The sequence below is a fragment of the Pristis pectinata genome, chromosome 2 (genome assembly GCF_009764475.1).
Source record: "Pristis pectinata isolate sPriPec2 chromosome 2, sPriPec2.1.pri, whole genome shotgun sequence".
NCBI lineage: Eukaryota > Metazoa > Chordata > Chondrichthyes > Rhinopristiformes > Pristidae > Pristis > Pristis pectinata.
The window spans coordinates 1484596-1510384 of NC_067406.1; the positions used below are offsets into that span (position 1 = coordinate 1484596).

Below are 25789 nucleotides of genomic sequence, written 5' to 3' on the forward strand. Positions count from 1 at the left end.
GGAGGGATACAGACGACATGCAGGTAGGTGTGCAGTTTAAATTGGCCTCATGGTTGGCACAGACATCGTGGGCTGAAGGGCTGTTCTGTGCTGTAATGTTCTATGGTCTATGTTCACAAAAACAGAAAGTACTGGTGACAGTCAGCAGGTCAGGCAGCATCTGTGCAAAGAGAAACCGAATTAACATTTCAGGTCAAAGACACTTGGCCAGAACTGGCAAAGAGAAAAAAGACAAGGTGGTTTTAAATTTCAGATTGGGAGAAGAAGGGGAGATAGGAGGGAGGGAATACCTCTGATAGGGTGGGTCAGGGTTGCAGAGGTTCATGAGGGTTTCTGGTTGATAGGTGAACGAGGTCAGTAGGAGTGAGAGACCATGAACAAAGGGGTGTAAAGGAATGTAAAATGCTGAGCAGGGCAATTTCTGCAGCTCTGCATTTCATTGCCTTTATGTTCCTTTGTTCACATTTTATCTCCCACTCCCTCTCTCTAATTGCCCTCATGAATGATGAACTCGATGAACTGCCCTCTTTTTACAGCATTTACAATCTTTTGTCGGTGTTTTCTCTCCAACAACCCTCATTAACATATCAACCAGACTGCTTATTCCCATGGCGACCCTGCCTCAATCTATCAGAGATTTTCATGTCATTTTCATATTTTCTTCCAACATGAGGCCACTCTGCCCATCGAGCTGATGCTGACTCACAGAACAGTCACCTCCCATCCCTGCTAATTATCACTGTAAACTAATCTCCCGGAATAAAGTTTTGGCACAGACTAGAAGGGCTAAATGGCCTGTTTTCTGTGCTGTAGTGTTGTGTGGTTCTATGGTTCCTCAAATTTCCATCAATTCCACTGACCAACTATACCAGGAGGAGCTTACAGCGGCAGGTTAACCTACCAGTCCGCGTACCTTTGGCAAGGAAACCTCAGTGGTCACAGGGAGAAGGTACAAACTCCACACAGACAGCACCAGAGATCAGGATTGAACCTGCTTCACTGGAGCAGTGAGACAGCGGCTCTATCCTCTGCCCCAGCCTGCCGCCCCTTCCCTCTGTCCCATCCACCCCAATTATCTCTGCAACTTGAAACTAACTATGTTGTTCTCTCTCTTCCAAAACATAAACTGCTGCAGGAGCCCTGCGGGTCCGGCAGCATCTTTGGAGGCAGAGGGATGGGCAATGATTGGGGCTGAGACCCTGCATCAGGACTGAGAGTGGAGTGGGGAGATAGCCAGAGAAGATACGAGTCTGTTTTTCCATAGTGGAAATGTCAAATGCTAGCGGGCACAAAAGCTGAGAGGGGTTAAGAACAGAAATGGTGGGCCGAAGGGCCTGTTCCTGTCCTCTGCTGTTCTGTGTTCTGTGCTATCATCCATCATCCAGACCCTTGCAGCCATCTTGTTCCTCACCAGCCAGCCCACATCCCACAGATTCTCATCGTGCCAACTTGCCCTCCATGCACCATCCAACACCAAGAGGGCACCAATCATTCAACAAATGTATGTACAACTCTGCCAATGTAAGTAGCACACACCAGAAGTGCCGTCCACATCAACCTTTCCCCATAAACATACAAACACCTGCTGAGAAAACCAAGGTTTACCAGCCCTTGGTCAGCCCAGTCCACCACCATGAATGAAAACCCATGTATGTACTCAAAGATTCTGCTTACCTGGGAGCTTTTTGTTAATCCCAGGATGCAAATAAAGCCATTCAGCACAGAATTAGGTGTACAAGTTCTGCTTTTGGGAAGCTATTGCATTGTGCTTTCAACATTCATGATCTCTGGATTCCAGTCAAGCTCCCTGTGTACAATGCCATGGTCACTTTTTTACAGCTGTGACCTTGGAGGGGTCCCTTCGGTGTGCCTTCAACCAAGCCTCACAACCAACAGGAAGACCACCGCACAAATATCAGTCGCTATCAAAGCCAGCTCCACCGAGCTGTGTGTATGGACTGACTCAATCAATTATTTATTACCACACAGGAGAAGGCCACTTGGCCCATCAGGCCCATGCTGGCTCTCAGCACAGCCATCCTTCCAGCCCGAGTCCTCTCTTACTGCCACGTACCCTGCAACTTATTCACTGTCACTGTTCCAACAACTTCCCATTTTTAGAGACACGAGAGACCTGCAGATGCTGGAATCTGGAGCAAGGAACAATTTGCTGGAGGAACTCAGGGGTTGAAGGCATCTGTGGAGGGGGGGGGGGGGTGGGAAGAAATCGTCCATGTTACGGGTCCTGATGCAGGGCTTCGACTTGAAGTGTTGACAATTCCCTTCCCTCCACAGACCTTACTCGACCCACTGAGATTTTCCAGCAGATTGTGTGTTGCTCCGATTCCCTTAATTCTTTTGTCACTCAGCTACAAGAGAGGCAATTTAGAATGGTCATTTAATCCAGCAACCCACATGTCTTTGGGATGTGGGTAGAAACTAGAGCACCTAGAGTAAACCCACATGGTCACAGGGAAATGTGCAAACTCCACACAGACAGCATCAGAGGCCAGGATTGAATCGGAATTTCAGGAGCTGTGAGGCAATAGCACTACCTGCTGCGCCACCTCAAAGGGCTTTTGGTAAAGTGCATAATACAAGCCCGTTAGCAAAACTGCCCCATTTAAGGGATTGTGACAGAGGGACTGGAAATTGGCTGTGGGCCAGGAAGCAGAGACGTGATGGATGGCTGTTGTTTGGCTGAAGGAAGCTGTGCCGTGGTGTTCTCGGGGTTGATGTCAGCACCACTGCTCTTCCTGACACAGATTAATGACTTGCAGGTGTAGAGGACACCATGCCAGAGGTTTCCAGTGGCACAAGGTGAGAAGTGTGGCGAACAGTGAGGTGGGTAGTGACAGACTTTGAGGAAATAGACTTATGGTGAGGACGGGCAGGCAGCAGATGAAACGTAACACCAGCAGGTGCAGGGGGATACCTTTTGGTTGGAAGTATGAGGAGGGGCTGAAAACACAAAGGGTCCAATTCTTCAAGGGGTCCAGGGAGAGAGGGGGCGGGGTTACACGTGAAAGTGGTGGGACAGGTGGGAGAGGGATTAAGAACACATACGAGATCCCCAGCGTTATAAATGGAAACATATGAGTGCAAAAGCAGAGATGTTAAGATGAGTCAGTATAAGCACTGGTTAAGAAAAGGAGCACTGCGCACAAGTCTGGTCACTACACTTGTAGAGGATGTGAAGCTCACAGAGCGAGTGCAGGACAACATAATCAGCATGGGTCCAGGGATGAGCAACATCAGTCTTGTATTTTTGTATTTTCTTAGAACATGAGGCCACTTTGCCCATCGAGCCGATGCTGACTCACAGAATTTTTTGAGGATGTGACTAAACACATCGATGAAGGGAGAGCAGTAGATGTAGTGTATATGGATTTCAGCAAAGCATTTGATAAGGTACCCCATGCAAGGCTTATTGAGAAAGTAAGGAGGCATGGGATCCAAGGGTACATTGCAGTGTGGATTCAGAACTGGCTGGCCCACAGAAGGCAAAGAGTGGATGTTGAAGGGTCGTATTCTGCGTGGAGATCGGTGACCAGTGGTGTGCCTCAGGGGTCTGTACTGGGACCCTTACTCTTTGTGATTTTTATAAATGACCTGGATGAGGAAGTGGAGGGGTGGGTGAGTAAGTTTGCAGATGACACAAAGGTTGGGGGTGTTGTAGATAGTGTAGAGGGCTGTCAGAGGTTACAGAGGGACATAGATAGGATGCAAAGTTGGGCTGAGAAGTGGCAGATGCAGTTCAACCCAGATAAGTGTGAAGTGGTTCATTTTGGTAGGTCAAATATGTTGGCTGAATATAGTATTAATGGTAGGACCCTTGGCAGTGTGGAGGATCAGAGGGATCTTGGGGTCCGAGTCCATAAGACGCTCAAAGCAGCTGCGCAGGTTGACTCTGTGGTTAAGAAGGCATGCGGTGTATTGTCCTTCATCAATCAGGAGCCGAGAAGTATTGTTGCAGCTATGTAGGTCCCTGGTCAGACCCCACTTGGAGTACTGTGCTCAGTTCTGGTGACCTCACTACAGGAAGGATGTGGAGGTCATAGAAAGGGTGCAGAGGAGATTTACTAGGATGCTGCCTGGAATGCGGAGCATGCCTTATGAAAGCAGGTTGAGGGAACTCGGCCTTTTCTCCTTGGAGAGATGGAGGATGAGGGGGGACCTGATAGAGGTATATAAGATGATGAGAAGTATTGATCGGGTAGATGGACAGAGGCTTTTTCCCAGGGCTGAAGTGGTGGCCACAAGAGGACACCGGTTTAAGGTGCTGGGGAGTAGATATAGAGGAGATGTCAGAGGTAAGTTTTTTACTCAGAGAGTGGTGAGTGTGTGGAATGGGCTGCTGGAAATGGTGGTGGAGGCGGATACAATAGGGTCTTTTAAGAAACTGTTGGATAGGTACATGGAGCTGAGAAAAATAGAGGGCTATGGGTAAGCCTAGTAATTTCTAGGGTAGGGACATGTTCAGCACAGCTTTGTGGGCTGAAAGGCCTGAATTGTGCTGTAGGTTTTCTATGTTCTAACAATCACCTCCCACCCCTGCTAATTGTCACTGTAACCTAATCTCCCCAAATTTCCAGCTCTGCATTTCTTTACCTTTATCTTCCTTTGTTCACATTTTATCTCCCTCTCTAACTGCCCTCATGAACTATGAACTCGATGAACTGCCCTCATTTTACTGCATTTATAATGCTTTGTTAGTGTTTTTTCTCCCTCTAGCAAAAGATAGTAAAAGTTTTTACAATGATATTAAATGGAAAAGGGTGGCTGAAGTGAATATAGGTCCTTTGGAAGATGAGAAGGGGGAATTAATGTTGTGTAATATGGAAATGGCTGAAGCTTTTAATGACTATTTTGTGTCGGTCTTCATGGTGGAGGACATATCTAATGTGCCAAAGAGAGATGTGATGGATGCGATGGGAGGTGAGGACCTCGATACAATCACTGTCACTGAAGAGTTAATGATGAGCAAACTAGTGGGCCTAAAGGTAGACAAGTCCCCTGGTCCTGATAGGATGCATCCCAGGGTACCGAAAGAAATGGCAGAAGTTATATTAAAGGCGCTTGTGATAATTTACTAAAATTCTCTAGACTTTGGTCCAGTCCTGGTGGATTGGAAGACAGTGAATGTCACACCCACTGTTTAAAAAAGGATGTAGGCAAAAGGCATGTAACTATAGGCCAGTTAGCTTAACATCCATAGTCGGGAAAATACTTGAAGCTATTTTCAAGGATGAAATAACAAGACATCTGGATAGAAGTGGTTCCATCAGGCAGACACAGCATGGATTCAGGAAGGGCAGGTCCTGTTTGACAAACTTACTGGAGTTCTTTGAGGATATAATGAACGCAGTGGATAGAGGGGAACAGATGAATGTTGTACACTTGGATTTCCAGAAGGCGTTCGATAAGGTGCCGGATAAAATACATCCACCTCGCCAATGTCCACTCCCTGGAAAATAAGTTGGACTGCATTCGACTACGAAGGGCAGTCCACCGGGAGATGAAATATTGCTGCGTTTTTATCCTTACGGAAACATGGCTCAATAACAACATTCCTGATGCTGCTATTCAGCTGGATGGGCTGACCTCCTTCCGAGCAGATAGGGTAGCATCAGTGTCCGGTAAGACCCGCTGAGGTGGTTTGTGTGTTTATATAAACAACGAGTGGTGCTGGCCTCGAAGCACTGTTCACCGCTAGTGGAGTTTGCTATAGTTAAATGCCGACCATACTATCTGCCGAGGGAGTTCACAGCCATTGTTATTGTGGCTGTGTACGTCCCCCCAGGCGTTAATACCAGGGAAGCACGGTGTGAACTTTACAGAGCGATAAGCGAACTTCAAATGGCTCACCCTGACGGCTGTTTTATTGTCACTGGAGATTTTAACCATGCTAACTTAAAATCAGTGCTTTCAAAATTTTTCCAACATGTTAACTTTGCAACCCAGGGAGTGAATACATTGGATCTGGTATTCACAAATATCAAGAATGCATACAGAGCTGTCCGCTGCTCTCACCTTGGCTAATCAGACCACCAACATACAAACCACTCCTCAGATGCTACAAACCATTTCAGAAGCAGATAAGAATGTGGCCTGTGAATGCAGTGTCAGCCTTACAGGACTGCTTTGAAAACACGGACTGGAGTATGTTTAGGTATGGCAGCCTGTGACCATACCATCAATCTGGAGGAGTATGCAGCTGCGGTGACTGGCTACATCAACAAGTGCATTGACGATGTCACTGTCATCAAAACTATCACCACACCCCCAACCAGAAGCCACGGCTGACAGCGGAGATACATCAACTGCTGAAAACCCGAGACGCTGCCTTCAGGTCAGGTGATGTGACAGCCCTCAGGACAGCGAGGGCCAACCTGTCCCGTGGCATCAGGGAAGCAAAGAAGAGTTATTCCCAGAAGATCCAGGGCTACTTCTCTGATACCAAGGACACAAGACGCCTGTGGCAGGGCATCCAGGCCATCACGGACTACAAATCCCCACCTCGCACTTGCGACAATGACGCCCCCCTCCCAGATGCACTGAATGACTTTTATGCTCGGTTTGATGTACTAAACAACGAACCTGTGAGCAAGACACCTCCACCGCTCATTGACCAGGTACTTTGTCTGTCCTCAGCTAGTGTAAGGAAGATATTATCCAGGGTTGACACTTGGAAATCAGCGGGACCTGATAACATACCTGGCCGTGTGCTCAGGGACTGCGCAGACCAGCTGGCAGATGTATTCACCGACATCTTTAACGTCTCTTTGAGCCAAGCAGTTGTCCCCATATGTTTCAAATTTACCACCATTATACCAGTGCCTAAAAAGGCGCACGTAACCTGTCTAAATGACTACCGCCCCGTGGCACTGATTTCAGTCATCATGAAGTGCTTCAAGAAGTTAGTCTGGCAACACATCAAATCCATTCTCCCTCCCTCACTGGTCCCCCTTCAGTTTGCATACCGCAATGCAGTGTCCTTTGCCCTCCACCTGGCTTTGTCTCACCTAGATCAAAAGGACACTTATGTTAGGATGCTCTTCATAGACTTCAGCTCTGCCTTTAACACTATCATCCCACAGAACTTCATAAGGAAGCTGCACCTACTGGGCCTTCGCACCTCCATCTGCAATTGGATTCCGGACTTCCTCTCTGAAAGGCCACAGTCAGTTCGTATTGGAAATACCATCTCAAAAATCACCAGGCTGAGCACTGGAGCCCCTCAGGGCTGTGTGCTCAGTCCACTGCTGTTCACGCCGCTGACCCATGACTGTTCTGTCAACTCAAGCTCCAACCATATCATCAAGTTTGCTGATTGATACAACAATGGTGGGGCTCATCAGCAGGAACGATGAAACAGTTTACAGAGAGGAGGTGGCGAGGCTGGTGGATTGGTGCTGAGTCAACAATCTCTCCTTGAACGTGGACAAAACAAGGGAGATGATTGTGGATATTAGAAAGGCTCAGGCTGACCACTTACCCCTGTGCATCAATGGCATCATTGTACAGAGAGTCAGCTGTTATAAGTTCTTGGGAATACATACAGCAGATCACCTGTCCTGGTCAACTAACATCTCCTGCCTCGCCAAGAAGGCACAGCAGCATCTCCACATTTTACAGTGGCTGAAGAGAGCAAACCTGCCCTCCCCCACCCTCACCACATTCTACAGGGGTACCATTGAGAGTGTCCTGACCAGCTGCATCTCTGCCTGGTTCGGTAACTGTAACATCTCTGACCGTAAGTCTTTGCAGAGAAATGCGAGTACAGCTGGAAAGATCACTGGAGTACCTCTTCCCTCCACCTCGGATATTTACAACACACAATGCACACGCAAGGTCTGCAGAATCATAGACGACCCTTATCATCCCTTCCATGACCTATTTGTCCCACTGCCATTTGGCAAGTGGTACCGGAGCATCCGGGCCAGAACTACTAGACCGTACAACAGTTTTTTCCCCCAGGCTGTCAGGCTCCTGAATACCCTGGTAGACAAATGCCGCATCAAAAGCCCTGGTTTGCACAACGGTGCATAAGAACTTTGGCTGCTGCTGAATATGTTTATACAATTAGTGCAACACACAGAGTTCTGTATTTTCTTCATCCAACTCAGTTTTGCACTAACTCTGCACTAAATTTGTATTTTGTATATACCGTTTTTTGCACTATTTGTACTTGCAGAATTTTTTTTTGTCTGTGTTTATTCTATATCTTCTGTTTTATGTATGTCGAGCTGCAGCTTCTGAGGGACCGTGTTAGGGAACTGGAGATGCAGCTCGATGACCTTCGTCTGGTCAGGGAGAGTGAGGAGGTGATAGAGAGGAGTTATAGGCAGGTGGTCACGCCGGGAACATTGGAATCAGGCAATTGGGTCACAGTCAGGAGGGGGAAGGGGAAGAGTCAGGTACTAGAGAGTACCCCTGTGGCTGTACTCCTTAACAATAAGTACTCCTGTTTGAGTACTGTTGGGGGAGACAGCCTACCTGGGGGAAGCAACAGTGGCAGTGCCTCTGGCACGGAGTCCGGCCCTGTGGCTCAGATGGGTAGGGATTGAGGAGGGCACTAGTGATGGGGGACTCTATAGTTAGGTGGGCAGTCAAGCAATTCTGTGGACGCAGGAGAGAAACTCAGAAGGTAGTTTGCCTCCCAGGTGCCAGGGTCCGGGATGTTTCTGATCGCGTCCAAGATATCCTGAAGGGGGAGGGAGGACGGCCAGAGGTCGTGGTACATGTTGGTACCAATGACATAGGTAGGGAAAGGAATGAAGTCCTGAAAAGAGATTATAGAGAATTAGGAAGGAAGTTGAGAAGCAGGACCTCAAAGGTGGTAATTTCCGGATTACTGCCTGTGCTAAGCGACAGTGGGTATAGGAACAGAATGAGGAGGAGGTTAAATGCGTGGTTGAGGGATTTGGAGTAAGGAGCAGGGATTCAGTTTTCTGGATCATTGGGGCCTCTTTTGGGGCAGGTATGACCTGTTCAAAGAGGACGGGTTGCACTTGAATCCCAGGGGGACTACCATACCGGCGGGGAGGTTTGCTAAGGCTACTGGGGAGAGTTTAAACTAGAATTGTTGGGGGGTGGGATCTGTACTGGAGAGACTGGGGAAGAGGTGTTTGGCTCTCAAATAGAGGAGGCTAGGAGTAAGTACCATAGGCAGGTGATAGAGAAGGGAAGTGTTCGGACAGGCTTGGGATGTGTCTATTTTAACGCAAGGCGTATTGTGAACAAGGCAGATGAGCTTAGAGCTTGGATCGATACTTGGAACTATGATGTGGTGGCTATTACAGAGACTTGGATGGCTCCGGGACTGGAATGGTTGATTCAAGTGCTGGGTTTTAGATGTTTCAGGAAGGACAGGGAGGGAGGCAAGAGAGGTGGGGGAGTGGCACTGTTGATCAGAGATATTGTCACAGCTGCAGAAAAGGTGGACGTTGTGGAGGGATTGTCTACGGAGTCTCTGTGGGTGGAGGTTAGGAACAGGAAGGGGTCGATAACGGTGCTGGGTGTTTTTTATAGGCCGCCCAATAGTGACAGGGTTATTGAGGAGATAGGAACAGACAGGCTAGAAAGGCGCTTACTTGGAGTAGAGGAAATTATGAGCTTAATAGGAACTTGGAAGCTTAAATTGGGAACAGATGTTTTCTGGGAAAAGTACGGAAGATATGTGGCAAATATTCAGGGGGTATTTGTGTGGAGCTCTGCATAGACATGTTCTGATGAGACAGGGGAGTCATGATAGGATACAGGAACCGTGGTGTATGAAGGCTATAATAAATCTAGTCGAAAGGAAAAGAAAAGCTTACAAAAGGTACAGAGAGCTAGGTAATGTTCTGGAGATCTGGAGGAGTACAAGGCTAAAAGGAAGAAACTTAAGAAAGAGATTAGGAGAGCCAGAAGGGGACATGAGAAGGCCTTGGCGGGCAGGATTAAGGAAAAACCCCAAGGCGTTCTACAAGTATGTGAAGAGTAAGAGGATGAGATGTGAAAGGATAGGGCCTATCAAGTGTAGCAGTGGGAAAGTGTGTATGGGTCCGGAAGAAATAGCGGAGGTACTTAATGAATACTTTACATCAGTATTCACAAATTGTGCTGTAATTGTTCTATGTTCTACGTTCTATGTCCTCTGTTGTGTGAGTCTGGGGGAAACAACATTTTGTTCCGCCATGTGTTTCTATAGCATGTGGGTGAATGACAATAAAGTGACTTGAACCTGAAAATAAGGATGCGTGGAGTTGGGGCTAATATATTAGCATAGATAGAGGATTGGTTAACCAACTGAAGGCAGAGAGTTGGGAAATGAGAAAATCCAGAAAGTGATGAAGCATGGGATCCACTGAGACTTGGCTGCGTGGATTTGAAACTGTCTTGCCCACAGAAGGCAGAGGGTGGTAGTAGCTGGAGATTATCCTGCCTGGAGGTTGATGACTAGTGGTATTCCGCAGGGATCTAGGCTGGGACCCCTGATTTTCATAAATGACTTGGATGAGAAAGTGGAGAGGTGGGTTAGTAAGTTTGCAGATGACATGAGATTGGAGGTGTTGTGGATACTGTAGAAGGTTGTCGCATGTTACAACGGAATATAGACAGGACGCAGAGTTGGTCAGAGAAGTGGCAGACGGAATTCAATCTGAAAAGTGTGAAGTGATACACTTTGGAAGATCGAACTTGAAGACAGAGTACAAGGTTAATGGAAGGATTCTTTGCAGTGTGGAGGAATAGAGGGATCTTGGTGTCCAAGTCCATAGATCCCTTAAAGTTGCCACGCAAGTTGATAGGGTGGTTAAGAAGGTGTGTGGTGTGCTGGCCTTCATTAGTTGACAGGATTGAATTCAAGAGCAGTGAGGTAACGTTGCAGCTCTACAGAACTCTGGTCAGACCACACTTAGAGTATTGTGTTCGGTTCTGGTCGTCTCATTATAGGAAGGATGTGGAAGCTTTAGAGAGGGTGCAGAGGAGATTTACCAGGATACTGCCTGGATCAGAGAACATGTTCTGTGAGGAAAGGTTGAGCGAGCTAGGGCTTTTCTCTTTGAAGTGAAGGAGGATGAGAGGTGACTTGATAGAGGTGTATAAGATTGAGAGGCATGGATAGAGTGGACAGCCAGCACCTTTTCCCCAGGGCAGCAGTGGCCAATACCAGAGGACACCCATTTAAGGTGAGTGGAGGAAAGTTTAGGGGAGATGTCAGAGGTAGGTTCTTTACACAGAGTGGTGGGTGCCTGGAACGCACTGCCAGGGGTGGTGGTGGAGGCTGATACAATAGGGACATTTACAAGACTCTTAGATAGGCACATGGATGTAAGAAAAATGGAGGGTCATGGGCTGTGTAGGAGGAAAGAGTTCGATTGATTGTGGAGTAGGTTTATACTGGTCAGCACAACATCGTGGGCTGAAGGGCCCGTACTGTGCTGTATTGTTCTATGTTCTATAAATGTGTGTTTCTCTGGTTGGCAATCAGTGGTGAGCGGGGTGCTTCAGGTGTCGGTGCTGGGCCCACAACGGTTCACAATATACATTAACGATTTGGAAGAGGGGACCAAGTTAGCGTGTCTAAGTTTGCTGATGACACTAAATTGAGTGGAAAAGCACATTGTGCAGAGGATGTGGAGAGTCTGCAGAGAGATATAGGTAGGTTAATTGAGTGGGCAAGGGTCTGGCAGATGGAGTACAATGTTGGTAAATGTGACGTCATCCACTTTGGAAGGAAAAATAGAAGATCAGATTATTATTTAAATAGTGAAAGATTGCAGCATGCTGTTGTGCAGAGGGGCTTGGAAGTGCTTGTGCATGAATCGCAAAAGGTTGGTTTGCAGGTGCAACAGGTTATCAAGAAGGCAAATGGAATGTTGGCCTTCATTGCTAGAGGGATTGAATTTAAGGGCAGGGAGGCTATGCTGCAACTGTACAGGGTACTGGTGAGGCCGCACCTGGAGTACTGCGTGCAGTTCTGATCTTACTTGTGAAAAACTATACTGGCCTTGGATTCAGTGCAGAGGAGGTTCACCTGGTTAATTCCGGAGACAAGGGGGTTAGCATATGAGGAGAGATTGAGTCGCCTGGGACTATACTTGCTAGAATACATAATGTTTTTTATGTTCTGAATTCTTATTTTCTTATGTTCTAATTTCTTATGTTCTAATTAACACAACAACCAGACTGCTTATTCCCATGGCAACCATGCCTCAATCTATCATACATTTTCATGTCATTTTCATATGTTCTTACAACATAAGGCCACTCTGCCCATCGAGTCAATGCTGACTCACAGAACAATCACCTCCCACCCCTGCTAATTGTCACTGTAATCTAATCTCCCAAAATTTCCATCAATTCCACCGACCAACTATACCAGGAGCAGTTTACAGCGGCAGGTTAACCTCCCAGTCCGCATACCTTTGGCAAGGAAACCTAAGTGGTCACAGGGAGAAGGTACAAACTCCACACAGACAGCACCAGAGATCAGGATTGAACCTGCTTCACTGGAGCAGTGAGACAGCGGCTCTATCCTCTGCCCCAGCCTGCCGCCCCTTCCCTCTGTCCCATCCACCCCAATTATCTCTGCAACTTGAAACTAACTATGTTGTTCTCTCTCTTCCAAAACATAAACTGGTGCAGGAGCCCAGCGGGTCCAGCAGCATCTGTGCAGGCAGAGGGATGGGCAACAATTCGGGCTGAGACCCTGCATCAGGACTGAGAGTACAGGAGGGATATAGCCAGAAATGAGAGGGAGGGGTGAGGCGATAGGTGGATCCAAGTGAGGAGGGAGATGATGGAGCAGGTGGTGGAGGGGAAGATGTGCAATCAGAAGATAGTGGCTGGCAGATGATAGGTAGAAACAGGTAAAGAGGGAGAAACAAAGGGCAGATGGAGCCAGGTGGGGGTACGGGGGCAGGGGGGAGGTAGGGACACAGGCTGGAAGGTGATAAATGGGGAGACAAGAGGCTTCGTGCTGCAATCTGATAGGTAAGAAAGGTGATGAAGAACCAGATAAGGGAGAGATGAAAGGCAGCTGGTACCAGCTGGGGGAGGGGAATGAAACTGGATGACGGGTGGTGGAGTGAACACAAGAAATTGGAGGAGGCCAAAGGCCTGTCGAGCCTGCTCCGCCATTCAATAAGATCATGGCTGATCTGGCCGTGGACTCAGATCCACCTACCTGCCTCTTCCCCATAACCCTCATTCCCCCTACAATGCAAAATCTATCTAAATGTTTCTCAAATATATTTAATGAGGTAGCCACTACTGCTTCCTTGGGCAGAGAATTCCACAGATTCACTAGTCTGGGAAAAGCAGTTTCTCCTCATCTCCGTCCTAAATCTATTCCCCCGAATCTTGAGGCTATGTCCCCTAGTTCTAGTCTCATACCAGTGGAAACAATTTTCCTGTTCTATCTTAGCTACCTCTTTTATAATTTTATATGTTTCTATAAGATCCCCTCTCATTCTTCTGAATTCCAGCAACTCAATCTCTCCTCATGAGCTAACCCGCTCATCTCCAGAATCAACCTGGTGAACCACCTCGGCACTGCCTACAAAGCCAGTATATCTCTTCGAGATGGTGGGGAAGGGATCCACAGAGAGAAAGGAGAACAGGGAGTGTGGGGTACCTGAAGTTGGAAAATTCAATGTTCACACCTTTAGGTGAACTACTTCCTCCTCTTCCCTCACCACAGCCCGGGTCTGTCCTTTCACATCCCATGGAAATGAAAGCAGCCAAGCAGGGGAGGATGAGAAACTCAGCAGGCCAGGCAGCATCCGTGGAGAAAAGCAGGTGGTCAACGTTTCGGGTCAGGACCCTTCTTCAGGACTGAAGATAGGGAAAGGGGAAGCCCAATATATAGGAGGGAAAAGCAGAGCAGTGATAGGTGGACAAAAGAGGGGAGGTGGGGTGGGCACAGGGTGGTGATAGGTAGATGCAGGTAAGAGATAGTGATGGGCAGGTGCAGGGGAGGAGGGGAGAGCAGATCCACCGGAGGATGGGTCAGAGGTAAGGAGTGAGAGAGGAAAAGAAGAGGGGGGCTGGGGCAGAGAAGATGAGAAAAAGCATAGTAGGGTGGGGGGGTGGGGGGTTTGTGGGGAAGGGGGGTGGGGAGCACCGAAAGTGGGAGAATTCAATGTTCATGCCGTTAGGCTGCAAGGTTCCAAGACGGAAAATGAGGTGCTGTTCCTCCGGTTTGTGCTTGGAATTCTCCTGGCAGTGGAGGAGATTCAATGTTGAGAAGTGTGCAGTTGTACACTTTGGAAGCAGAAATAAGCAGGCAGATTATTATCTAGAAGGAGAGAAAATTCAAAGTACGGAAGTACAAAGGGACTTGGGGGTCCCCTAAAGGTTAACCACCACGTCGGATCGGTGGTAAAGTAAGTGAATGCTGTGTTGGCATTCATTTCGAGAGGTATAGTGTATAAAAGTAAGGAAGTGTTGATGAGGCTCTACGGGGCACTAGTGAGGCCTCATTTGGAATATTGCGCGCAGTTTTGGGCCCCACATCTTAGAAAGGATGTGCTGACGTTGGAGAGGGTTCAGAGGAGATCTACGAGGATGATTCCAGGAATGAAAGGGCTTACGTATGATGAGCATTTGTTGGCTCTTGGACTGTACTCACTGGAGTACAGAAGAATGAGAGGGGACCTCATAGCGACATTTAAAATGTTGATAGGAAAGGACAGAGTAGATGTGGCTAGGCTGTTTCCCTTGGTGGGTGAGTCCAGGACCAGAGGGCACAATCTTAGAATTAGAGGGTACAGTTTCAAAACAGAGATGAGGAGAAATTTCTTTAGCCAGAGGGTGGTGAATTTGTGGAACTCCTTGCCACGTACAGCAGTGGAGGCCAGATCAGTGGGGGCGTTCAAGGAGGAGAAAGATAGATGTCTAGATAGTCAGGGTATCAAGGGATATGGGGATAAGGCCGGAAATTGGGATTAGAATAGGTTCCCCCCCCCCCCCCCACCATTCCCCATTTCTTTTTTTCCCTTTTCCTTAGAGCAGACTTGATGGGCCAAATGGCCTGCTTCTGCTCCCTTGTCTTGTGATCTTGTGATATCAGAGATAGAGTGGGAAGGGAAGTTGAAGTGGCTGGCAACATGGCGATGCAGGTTGCGGTTACGGACAAAGCGCAGGTGTTCTGCGAAACGGTCACCTAGTCTGCGTTTGGTCTCAGCAATGTAGAGGAGGCCACACTTGGAGCACCGAATGCAGTCGATGATATTAAGGGAAGTGAAGGTGAATCTCTGTCTAACGTAGTGGAGGAGACTCCAGAATATCGAGCAGCCATTCCTGCCCTTGTGACATCCAAGTCTCTGTAATGGCCACCACGTTATAGTTCCATGTACTTACTCATGCTCTGATGAACTTAATCAGCCTTGTTCCTGATACTTATCGCATTAAAGCAGACACACTTCAGCCCATCCAACTGAGTGCAATTTTGCCCTTTCAACTGCCTCTCCTTCCTCACAGTCTCTCTACACTCTGCATCTACTCGTACACTAAATGAACCAACCTCCACATTTTACAGCGGCTGAAGAGAGCAAACCTGCCCTCCCCCACCCTCACCACATTCTACAGGGGTACCATTGAGAGTGTCCTGACCAGCTGCATCTCTGCCTAGTTCGGTAACTGTAACATCTCTGACCATAAGTCTTTGCAGAGAAATGCGAGTACAGCTGGAAAGATCACTGGAGTACCTCTTCCCTCCATCCTGGACATCTACAACACATGATGCACACGCGAGGTCTGCAGAATGATAGACGACCCCTCTCATCCCTTCCATGACCTATTTGTCCCACTGCCGTCTGGCAAGCGGTACCGGAGCATCCGGGCAAGAACTACTAGACTGTACAACAGTTTTTTCCCCCAGGCTGTCAGGCTCCTGAATACCCCAGAGACAATTTCAGACAAATGCTGTGTCAAAAGCCCTGGTTTGCACAACGGCGCATAAGAACTTTGGCTGCTGAACATGTTTACACAATTAGTGCAACACACTGAGTTCTGTATTTTCTTCGTCCAACACGGTTTTGCACTAACCCTGCACTAAATTGTATTCTGTATATACCGTTTTTTGCACTATTTGTACTTGCAGAATTTTTTTGTTTGCATTTATTGTATGTCCTCTGTTTTATGCATGTCCTCTGGTGTGAGAATCTGGGGGAAACAACATTTTGTTCCACCATGTGTTTTTATAGCATATGGGTAATAAAGTAACTTGAACTTGAACTCTAACCTATCACTAGGGTTCCCATCCCCGTCAAACTAGTTTAAACCCTCCCCAACAGTTCTAGCAAACCTGCCCACAAGAATATTGGTCCCCCTCCTGTTCAGGTGTAACCCGTCCCTTTTGTACAGGTCGTACCTTCCCCAGAAGAGATCCCAATGATTCACAAATTTGAAACCCTGCCCCCCTGTACCAACTCCTTGGCCACGCTTTCATCCACCAAATCAACCTATTCTTACCCTCACTGGCATGTGGCACAGGAACCAATCCAGAGATTACTACCATAGAACCATAGAAAACTACAGCACAGAAAACAGGCCATTCGGCCCTTCTAGTCTGTGCCAAAACATTATTCTACTAGTCCCATTTACCTGCCCCCAGCCCATACCCCTCCAGACCTCTCTCGTCCATGTATCCATCCAATTTCCTCTTAAAAGTTAAGAGCGAGCCCACATTTACCACATCAGATAGCAGCCCATTCCACACTCCCACCACTCTTTGAGTGAAGAAGTTCCCTCGAATGTTCCCCCTAAATCTTTCCCCTTTCAGCCTAAAGCCGTGTCCTCTCGTACTTATCTCTCCTAATCTAGGTGGAAAGAGCCTACTTGCATTAACCCTGTCTATGCCCCTCATCATTTTGTAAATCTCTATCATATCTCCCCTCATTCTTCTCTGCTCCAAGGAATAAAGTCCTAACATGCTCAATCTTTCCCTTAACTCAACTCTTGAAGACCCGGCAACATTCTTGTAAATCTCCTCTGCACTCTTTCAATCTTACTGACATCCTTTCTGTAGTTTGCAACCAGAACTGCATACAATATTCTACATTTGGTCTCACCGATGACTTATACAACCTCACCAAAACATTCCAACTCCTATACTCAATACTTTGATTTATAAATGCCAGGATGCCAAAAGCCTTTTTAACAACCCTGTCTACCTGTGACTCTACTTTCAAGGAATTATGTATCTGAACTCCCAGATCCCTTTGTTCCTCCGCACTCCTCAGTGCCCTACCATTTACTGTGTATGTCCTCCTTTGATTTGTCCTTCCAAAATGCAACACCTCACACTTGTCTGCATTAAATTCCATCTGCCATTTTCTGGACCATTTTTCCATTTGGTCCCGATCTCTCTGCAAGCTTTGAAAGCCTTCCTCGCTGTCCACTACACCTCCAATCTTAGTGTCATCTGCAAACTTACTAATCCAATTTACCACATTATCGTCTAGATCATTGATATATACAACAAACAACAATGGCCCCAACACAGATCCCTGAGGCACACCACTAGTCACAGGCCTCCAATCTGAGAAACAACCATCCACAACCACTCTCTGTCTTCTCCCACTCAGCCAATTTCGAATCCAGTTTACAACCTTTCCATGGATACCCATTGACTGAACCTTCTGAACTAATCTCCCATGTGGGACCATGTAGACAACATCCACAGCCTTACCTTCATCTACTTTCTTAGTGACCTCCTCAAAAAACTCCACAAGATTCATTAAACACGAGCTACCACGCACAAAGCCATGCTGACTATCCTTAATCAACCCTTGGCTGTCCAAATACTTATATGTCCTATCTCTCACAACACCTTCCAATAATTTACCCACTACTGATGTCAGGCTCACTGGTCTGTAGTTACCTGGTTTACTCTTCGAGCCTTTCTTAAACAATGGAACAACATGAGCTATCCTCCAGTCCTCTGGCACCGCACCCGTGGCTAAGGACATTTTAAATATATCTGCCAGGGCCCCTTGCAATTTCTACACTAGTCTCTCTCAAGGTCCGAGGAAATATCTTGTCAGGCCCTGGGGAGTTATCTAACTTTATTCGCTGTAAAGCATCAAGTACCTCCTCCTTTTTAATCTCTATATGTTCCATGACACTACTGCTTGTTTCCCTTCCTTCCATATCCACTCTGCCAGTTTCCCGAGTAAATACTGATGCAAAAAAACTGTTTAAGTCCTCCCCCATCTCCTGAGGCTCCACACATAGATGACCACTCTGATCTTCTAGGGGACCAATTCTGTCTCTTACTATCCTTTTGCTCTTAATATACCTGTAGAAACCCTTTGGGTTTACCTTCACATTATCTGCCAAAGCAGCCTCATGTCTTCTTTTTGCCTTCCTGATTTCCTTTTTTAGTATTTTCTTATATTTCCTATACTCTTCAAGTACCTCATTTGTTCCTAGTTGCCTATACCTGCTATACACCTCTCTCTTTTTCTTAACCAACTCACCAATATCCCTTGAAATATCCCTATGCTTGTTACCCTTGCCTTTAATCCTGACAGGAACATGCAAACTCTGCACTCTCAAAATTTCGTCTTTGAAGGCTTTCCATTTACTGAGCACATCCTTGCCAGAAAATAACTTATCCCAATCCACCCTACCTAGATCCTTTCTCATTTCCACAAAATTAGCCTTTCTCCAATTTAGAGCCTCCACTCGAGGACCAGACCTGTTCTTATCCATAATTATCTTGAAACTAATTGCATTATGGTCACTGGACGCAAAATGCTCACCTACACATACTTCTGTCACCTGACCTGCCTGGTTCCCTAATAGGAGATCAATAGGAGACCCTTGAGGTCCTGCTTTTCAGCTTTGTACCTAGCTCCCTATATTCCTTCAGGACCTCATCTCTTTTCCTACCTATGTCATTCGTGGACCTGATCCAAGATATCCCTGACCCTGGCACCCAGGAGGCAACACACCATCCGGAAGTCTCTTTCATGCCCACAGAATCTGGGACCTCTACTTTTTGTGATATTTATTAACGACTTAGATGAGGGGGTGGAAGGCTGGGTTAACAAGTTTGCAGATGACACAAAGATTGGTGGTGTTGTGGATAGTGTGGAGGGCTGTCAAAGCTTGCAGAGGGATATTGATAGGCTGCAGAGCTGGGCTGACAAGTGGCAGATGGAGTTCAATCCAGAGAAATGTGAGGTAGTACGCTTTGGAAGGACAAACTCCAAGGTGGAGTACAAGGTAAATGGCAGGATTCTGGGCAGTGTAGAGGAGCAGAGGGATCTGGGGGTTCATATCTACAGATCACTGAAAGTTGCCTCGCAGGTGGATAGGGTAGTTAAGAAAGCTCATGGGATGTTAGCTTTCATAAATCAGGGGATCGAGTTTAAGAGCTGCGAAGTGATGATGCAGCTTTACAAAACTCTGGTTAGGTCACACTTAGAGAACTATGTCCAGTTCCGGTCGCCTCATTATAGGAAGGATGTGAAGGTGTTGGAGAGGGTGCAGAGGAGATTTACCAGGATGCTGCCTGGATTAGAGAGTATGGATTATGAGGAGAGACTAAAGGAGCTAGGGCTGTTATCATTGGAGAGAAGGAGGATGAGGGGAGACATGATAGAGGCATACAAGATATTGAGAGGAATAGATAGAGTGGACAGCCAGCGCCTCTTTCCCAGGGCGCCAATGCTCAAAAGAGGACGTGGCTTTAAGGTAATGGGTGGGAAGTTCAAGGGAGATGTCAGAGGGAGGTTTTTCACCCAGGGAGTGGTTGGTGCATGGAATGCGTTGCCTGGGGTGGTGGTGGAGGCTGATACATTGGTCAAATTCAAGAGATTGTTAGATAAGCACATGGACGAATTTAAAATAGAGGGATATATGGGAGGAAGGGGTTAGATAGTCTTAGGTGTGGTTTCAAGGGCGGCACAATATGGTGGGCTGAAGGGCCTGTATTGTGCTGTATTGTTCTATAGATAAGGTGACCAGCCACCGTCTTATCCCCAGGGTAGGGGAGTCCAAAACTAGAGGGCATAGGTTGAGGGAAGAATTAAAAGGGATCTGAGGGACATGTTTTTCCACACAGAGGGTGGTGGGTGTGTGGAACGAGCTGCCAGAGGAAGTGGTAGAGGTGGGTAAATTACAACATTTAAAAGACATTTGGACAGGTCCGCGGATAGGGAAGGTTGAGAGCGATATGGACTAAACACAGACAAATGGGACTGGCTCAGATAGACATCTTGGTTGTCATGGAAGAGTTGGGCCAAAGTGCCTTTCTCAGTGCTGTATAAATCTAACACCATAACTGAGCTTTTGTTTTAAAGAGGTGACCAGGAGGAAGTCTGGAAGGGAGCCTAGCCAATGACATGGCATCCTGGGTGAGCTACCTTCCAGACAGCCTATCATGCAGGACCTGCTAAAGGCCACATAGACAATGTCAGTCCTCTTGGTCACACAGTCCTTTTGGATCCAACTGGATCCAAAATCAGCTTGGTGGAAGCTGTCAGAGGGTGGTAGTAGAAGGTTGTTTTCAGACTGGAGGCCTGTGACCAGCAGTGTGCCACAGGGATCGGTGCTGGGTTCAACAAACAAGGGCACTGAGTACAAAATATGGGATGTCATGTTAGAGCTGTACAAGACGGAGGTGACATTGTGCCTGGAATATTCTGTGCATTTCTGGTTGCCACACTATAGGAAGGATATGATTAAGCTAGAGAGGGTGCAGAAAAGATTCACAAGTATATTGCCTGGACTTGAAGGCTTAAGTAATGAGATGCTGGATACACTGGGACTGTTTTCCCTGGAGTGAAGCAAGCTGAGGGCAAGCACGATAGTGTAGCAGTTAGTGACCTGTGTTCAATTCCGGCCGCTGTCTGTAAGGAGTTTGTACATTCTCCCCGTGTCTGCATAAGTTTCCTCCGGGTGCTCCGGTTTCCTCCCACATTCCAAAGACGTACAGATTAGGAAGTTGTGGGCGTGCTATGCTGGCGCCAGAAGTGTGGCGACACTTGCGGGCTGCCCCCAGAACACTAATCAAAAAGATGCATTTCACTGTGTTTCAATGTACATGTGACTAATAAAGGTAACTTATTTTATCTTATGAAGGTTTATAAAATCACGAGGGGCATAGATATGGTGGATGGTCGCAGTCTTTTCCCAAGGGTAGGGGAGTCTAAAATTAGCGGGCACAGGTTTAAGGTGAGAGGGGAAAGATTTAAAGGGGATCAGAGGAACAACTTTTTCAGAGGGTGGTGGGTATGTGGAACGAACTGCCAGAGAAAATGGTAGAGGTGGGTACAATAACGTTAAAAAGACATTTAGAGAAGTACATAGATAGGAAAGGTTGAGAGGGAAATGGGCAAAATATGGGATATGGACTGTGAGCACCGTTGATGTGTACACTTTCCTGTTTACATCAACAGTGCTGAGATCAAGAGGGTTGAGAGCTTCAAGTTCCTAGGAATGAACATCACCAATAGCCTGTCCAGGTCCAACCACATAGACGCCATGGCCAAGAAAGCTCACCAGCGCCTCTACTTCCTCAGGAGGCTAAAGAAATTTGGCATGTCCCCTTTGACCCTCACCAACTTTTATTGATGCACCATAAAAAACATCCTATCTGGATGCATCACAGCTTGGTATGGCAACTGCTCTGGACACAGCTCAGCACATCACGGAAACCAGCCTCCCCTCCATGGACTCTGTCTACACTTCTCGCTGCCTTAGTAGAGCAGCCAACATAATCAAAGACCCCACCCACCCAGGTCATTCTCTCTTCTCTCCCCTCCCACCGGGCAGAAGATACAAAAGCTTGAAAGAACGTACCACCAAGCTCAAGGACAGCTTCTAACTCACTGTTATAAGACTCTTGAACTGTCCCCTAGTACGGTATGATGGGCTCTTTACCTCACATACTACCTTGTCATGACCTTGCACCTTATTGTCTGCCTGCACTGCACTTCCTCTGTAATTGTGATACTTTATTCTGCATTCTGTTATTGTTTTCCCTTGTACTACCTCAAAGCACTGATGTGATGAAATGATCTGTATAGATGACGTGCAAAAGACAGTTTTTCACTGGACCTTGGTACATGGGGCACTTTAACAATTTGCCAAACACAGGCAAATGAGACTAATTCAGTTTGGCAGCATCGTCGGCATGGACGAGTTGAGCCAAAGGGTCTGTTTCATACTATATCTGTATAACTCTAAATATTCCCCTTGCAGTAATCCGCCAGTGATCCCTTGCTGGAATCTGATCATTCCCCATGCTGTAATCACTGAACATTCCCAGTGCTGTAACCTTTGAACGTTCCCCGTGCTGTAATCACTGAACATTCCCCGTGCTGTAATCTCCAAATGTTCCCCGTGCTGTAATCACTGAACATTCCCCGTGCTGTAACCTCCGAACGTTCCCCGTGCTGTAATCACTGAATGTTCCCCGTGCTGTAATCACTGAACATTCCCCGTGCTGTGATCAGTGAACGTTCCCCGTGCTGTGATCACTGAATGTTCCCCATGCTGTAATCTCCGAACGTTCCCCGTGCTGTAATCACTGAACACTCCCCGTGCTGTAATCTCCGAATGTTCCCCGTACTGTAATCTCCAAACGTTCCCCGTGCTGTTATCACTGAACGTTCCCCATGCTGTAATCTCCGAACGTGCCCTGTGCTGTAATCACCGAACATTCCCTGTGCTGTAATCACCGAACATTCCCTGTGCTGAAATCACTGAACATTCCCCGTGCTGTAATCACTGAACATTACCCGTGCTGTAATCACTGAACATTACCCGTGCTGAAATCAATGAACATTCCCCGTGCTGTAATCACTGAACATTCCCTGTGCTGAAATCAATGAACATTCCCCGTGCTGTAATCACCGAACATTCCCTGTGCTGTAATCACCGAACATTCCCTGTGCTGTAATCTCCGAACGTGCCCCATGCTGTAATCACTGAACATGCCCCGCGCTGTAATCTCCGAACATGCCCCGCGCTGTAATCACTGAACACTCCCCGTGCTGTAATCTCCGAATGTTCCCCGTACTGTAATCTCCAAACGTTCCCCGTGCTGTTATCACTGAACGTTCCCCATGCTGTAATCTCCGAACGTGCCCTGTGCTGTAATCACCGAACATTCCCTGTGCTGAAATCACTGAACATTCCCCGTGCTGTAATCACTGAACATTACCCGTGCTGTAATCACTGAACATTACCCGTGCTGAAATCAATGAACATTCCCTGTGCTGTAATCACTGAACATTCCCTGTGCTGAAATCAATGAACATTCCCTGTGCTGTAATCACCGAACATTCCCCGTGCTGAAATCACTGAACATTCCCCGTGCTGAAATCACTGAACATTCCCCGTGCTGTAATCACTGAACATTACCCGTGCTGTAATCACTGAACATTACCCGTGCTGTAATCACTGAACATTACCCGTGCTGAAATCACTGAACATTCCCCGTGCTGTAATCACTGAACATTACCCGTGCTGTAATCACTGAACATTACCCGTGCTGTAATCACTGAACATTACCCGTGCTGAAATCACTGAACATTCCCCGTGCTGTAATCACTGAACATTACCCGTGCTGTAATCACTGAACATTACCCGTGCTGTAATCACTGAACATTACCCGTGCTGAAATCAATGAACATTCCCTGTGCTGTAATCACTGAACATTACCCGTGCTGAAATCAATGAACATTCCCTGTGCTGTAATCACTGAACATTACCCGTGCTGAAATCAATGAACATTCCCCGTGCTGTAATCACTGAACATTACCCGTGCTGAAATTAATGAACATTCCCTGTGCTGTAATCTCCGAACGTGCCCCATGCTGTAATAACTGAACATGCCCCGTGCTGTAATCACTGAACATTCCCCGCGCTGTAATCTCCGAACATGCCCCGCGCTGTAATCACTAATCTCGACTCAGACCCTTTCTTTAATACTGTGTTCTCAGCCTTGACAGAAGTACGGAGACGCTGAGTTTAAACTCGCTCTGCTCACCTGAAGCAGTTTCTTGAACAGTCTCTCCTTTGATCCTGGTCTCCCAGACTGCTGCTGGCGAACGGCTGTCAGTGTTGTTACTGGGGACGGCGACCAACATCCCGTTCCTGAGCACTAGCCCATCAGCACTGCCACTCACTTCACTCTCTGCCTCTGAATGATTCAAAACCTGGCACCAGAGCAGAAACACCAAGTGCACACTGCTGGCAAACATAGTGAGTGCCTGTGACTGGTCCCACTCCGCCTGAGCTCTCTCACTCACCAACACATTTCTCTCTACCCGATTCTCTGTCACTCCCTCTTGCTGTTCTCTGTCCTTCACGTTCTGGCAACTTGCCTCTGCCTCAGCTCTCAGCCTGTGTTTGACCCTGTCTGTGTCAGCCTTTTATTTATGTAGCAAGTCTGTAACCTCGCCTCTCACCCAGGAAGTAGGAGGAGGAAGTGAAAGAGGGAAGCTGAGTGGGGACAGGTTTGGTCAGGTTGGCAGCAGGACCAGACAGACACATGAACAGACGGTGCCTCCTGCTGGTACAGTGTAAACTCCAGCAGCAGAGTCCGACGGCACAGTCGGCTGTTCCCTGTGCAGTACCTGCCACCTTCTGCATTGTCGAACGTGCCACCTTTGGGGCTGAAGCTGGTCACTGCTGAGGACTTCCTTCACCCGGACATCCAGCTGCTGCCAGCTGTAATTCCAAACTGTTTCCCAGGATTGGGGAAATCGACCCCTGGAGAGGGGTTTGTTGGGAGTGAGGGGATGGGGATGGCGCTGTGAAGATCAGCGTGCTAGTGCAATCTGTAGTGAGGAAAGCAAACAGCACCTTGGCCTTTATTGGATTGGAGTTCGAGCCAGGAACCCGGGCTCCTTGGTTCCTCTGTAGGTGTGGTGGGTTCTTGCAGTCAGGGGTTGTGGCCAGCAGGGAAGACCAGACCCAACAGCAAAGCAGCCACAGTGTCTGCGACCCTCAGCACAGTGCCAGGGCTAGAAGGAAGAAAGGCAAAACCCACCGTCAGTACACCATGTACAGAGCCACGATAACCTCTGGCTGCCAGAGCTGGATTCACTATGCGTAATACTCCCCATGTCAGGGGAAGGACAAGAACAAAGTATCTTCACCCGCTCTCCTCTTACCCCACAGCCTCCATATTCAATAGATTATCCTCTGTAATCTTTAGCAGGAGACCATTCCCAAACCTTCCCTTCCCCTCAATGGATTCCAAAGGGACTGTTTCTCCCATTCTAGATTCCTTGTGACTGGCACAAGAAGCAGGGAGACGAGGAGGTTCTGTTATGAGAGGAGGAAGGGTGGAGAAAACAGATTCAACAGGCAATTTAAATACTTGAAAAAAGTTTGAGGCAGTGGGGTATTTCAAAGGCAGGTTGGGCTGAAGGGTCTCGTGTGGTGTACGTTCCTGTGATACTGAAGGAAGATATCTTTATTAGTCACATGTACATCGAAACACACGGTGAAATGCATCTTTTGCGGAGAGTGTTCTGGGGGCAGCCCGCAACCACGGACTCGAACTCCACAATTTACAGCATCCTCCTCACCCACCTCTGGAATAAATTTCAGCCTCAAAACCTCTCTGGGGACCCTCCCTCCCCTGCTCTCTGTGCCAGCTCCGACCTTGTCTGAGGATCCAGCAGCCCTGCTCCGTGACCTCACTCCCAGTTTGTGCTCACTGACCTCGGTTCACTGTGAAACAATGAGGAACATGCAGTTATTTCCAAAGGTTGTGTTGGTACAGCTCATTACTTCAGGGAGAGAAATGCTTCATGTTCTGGTGAAGGTA

The 25789-nt window shown here is 47.5% G+C and overlaps 2 protein-coding genes across 5 annotated transcripts in view; one reads left to right on the forward strand and one right to left on the reverse strand.

Moving 5' to 3' along the window:
* LOC127567459 (uncharacterized) overlaps nt 1-25789 on the forward strand; it is a 453787-nt gene that overhangs the window by 235203 nt on the left and 192795 nt on the right. The gene's annotated exons all lie outside the window — the stretch shown is intronic.
* The window catches only part of LOC127567460 (disintegrin and metalloproteinase domain-containing protein 12-like), a 182625-nt gene that overhangs the window by 136030 nt on the left and 20806 nt on the right, over nt 1-25789 (reverse strand). Inside the window, exon 4 of the mRNA XM_052010401.1 lies at nt 23999-24167. Coding sequence (XP_051866361.1) covers nt 23999-24167 — 169 coding nt within the window. The remainder of the gene's footprint in view (nt 1-23998; nt 24168-25789) is intronic.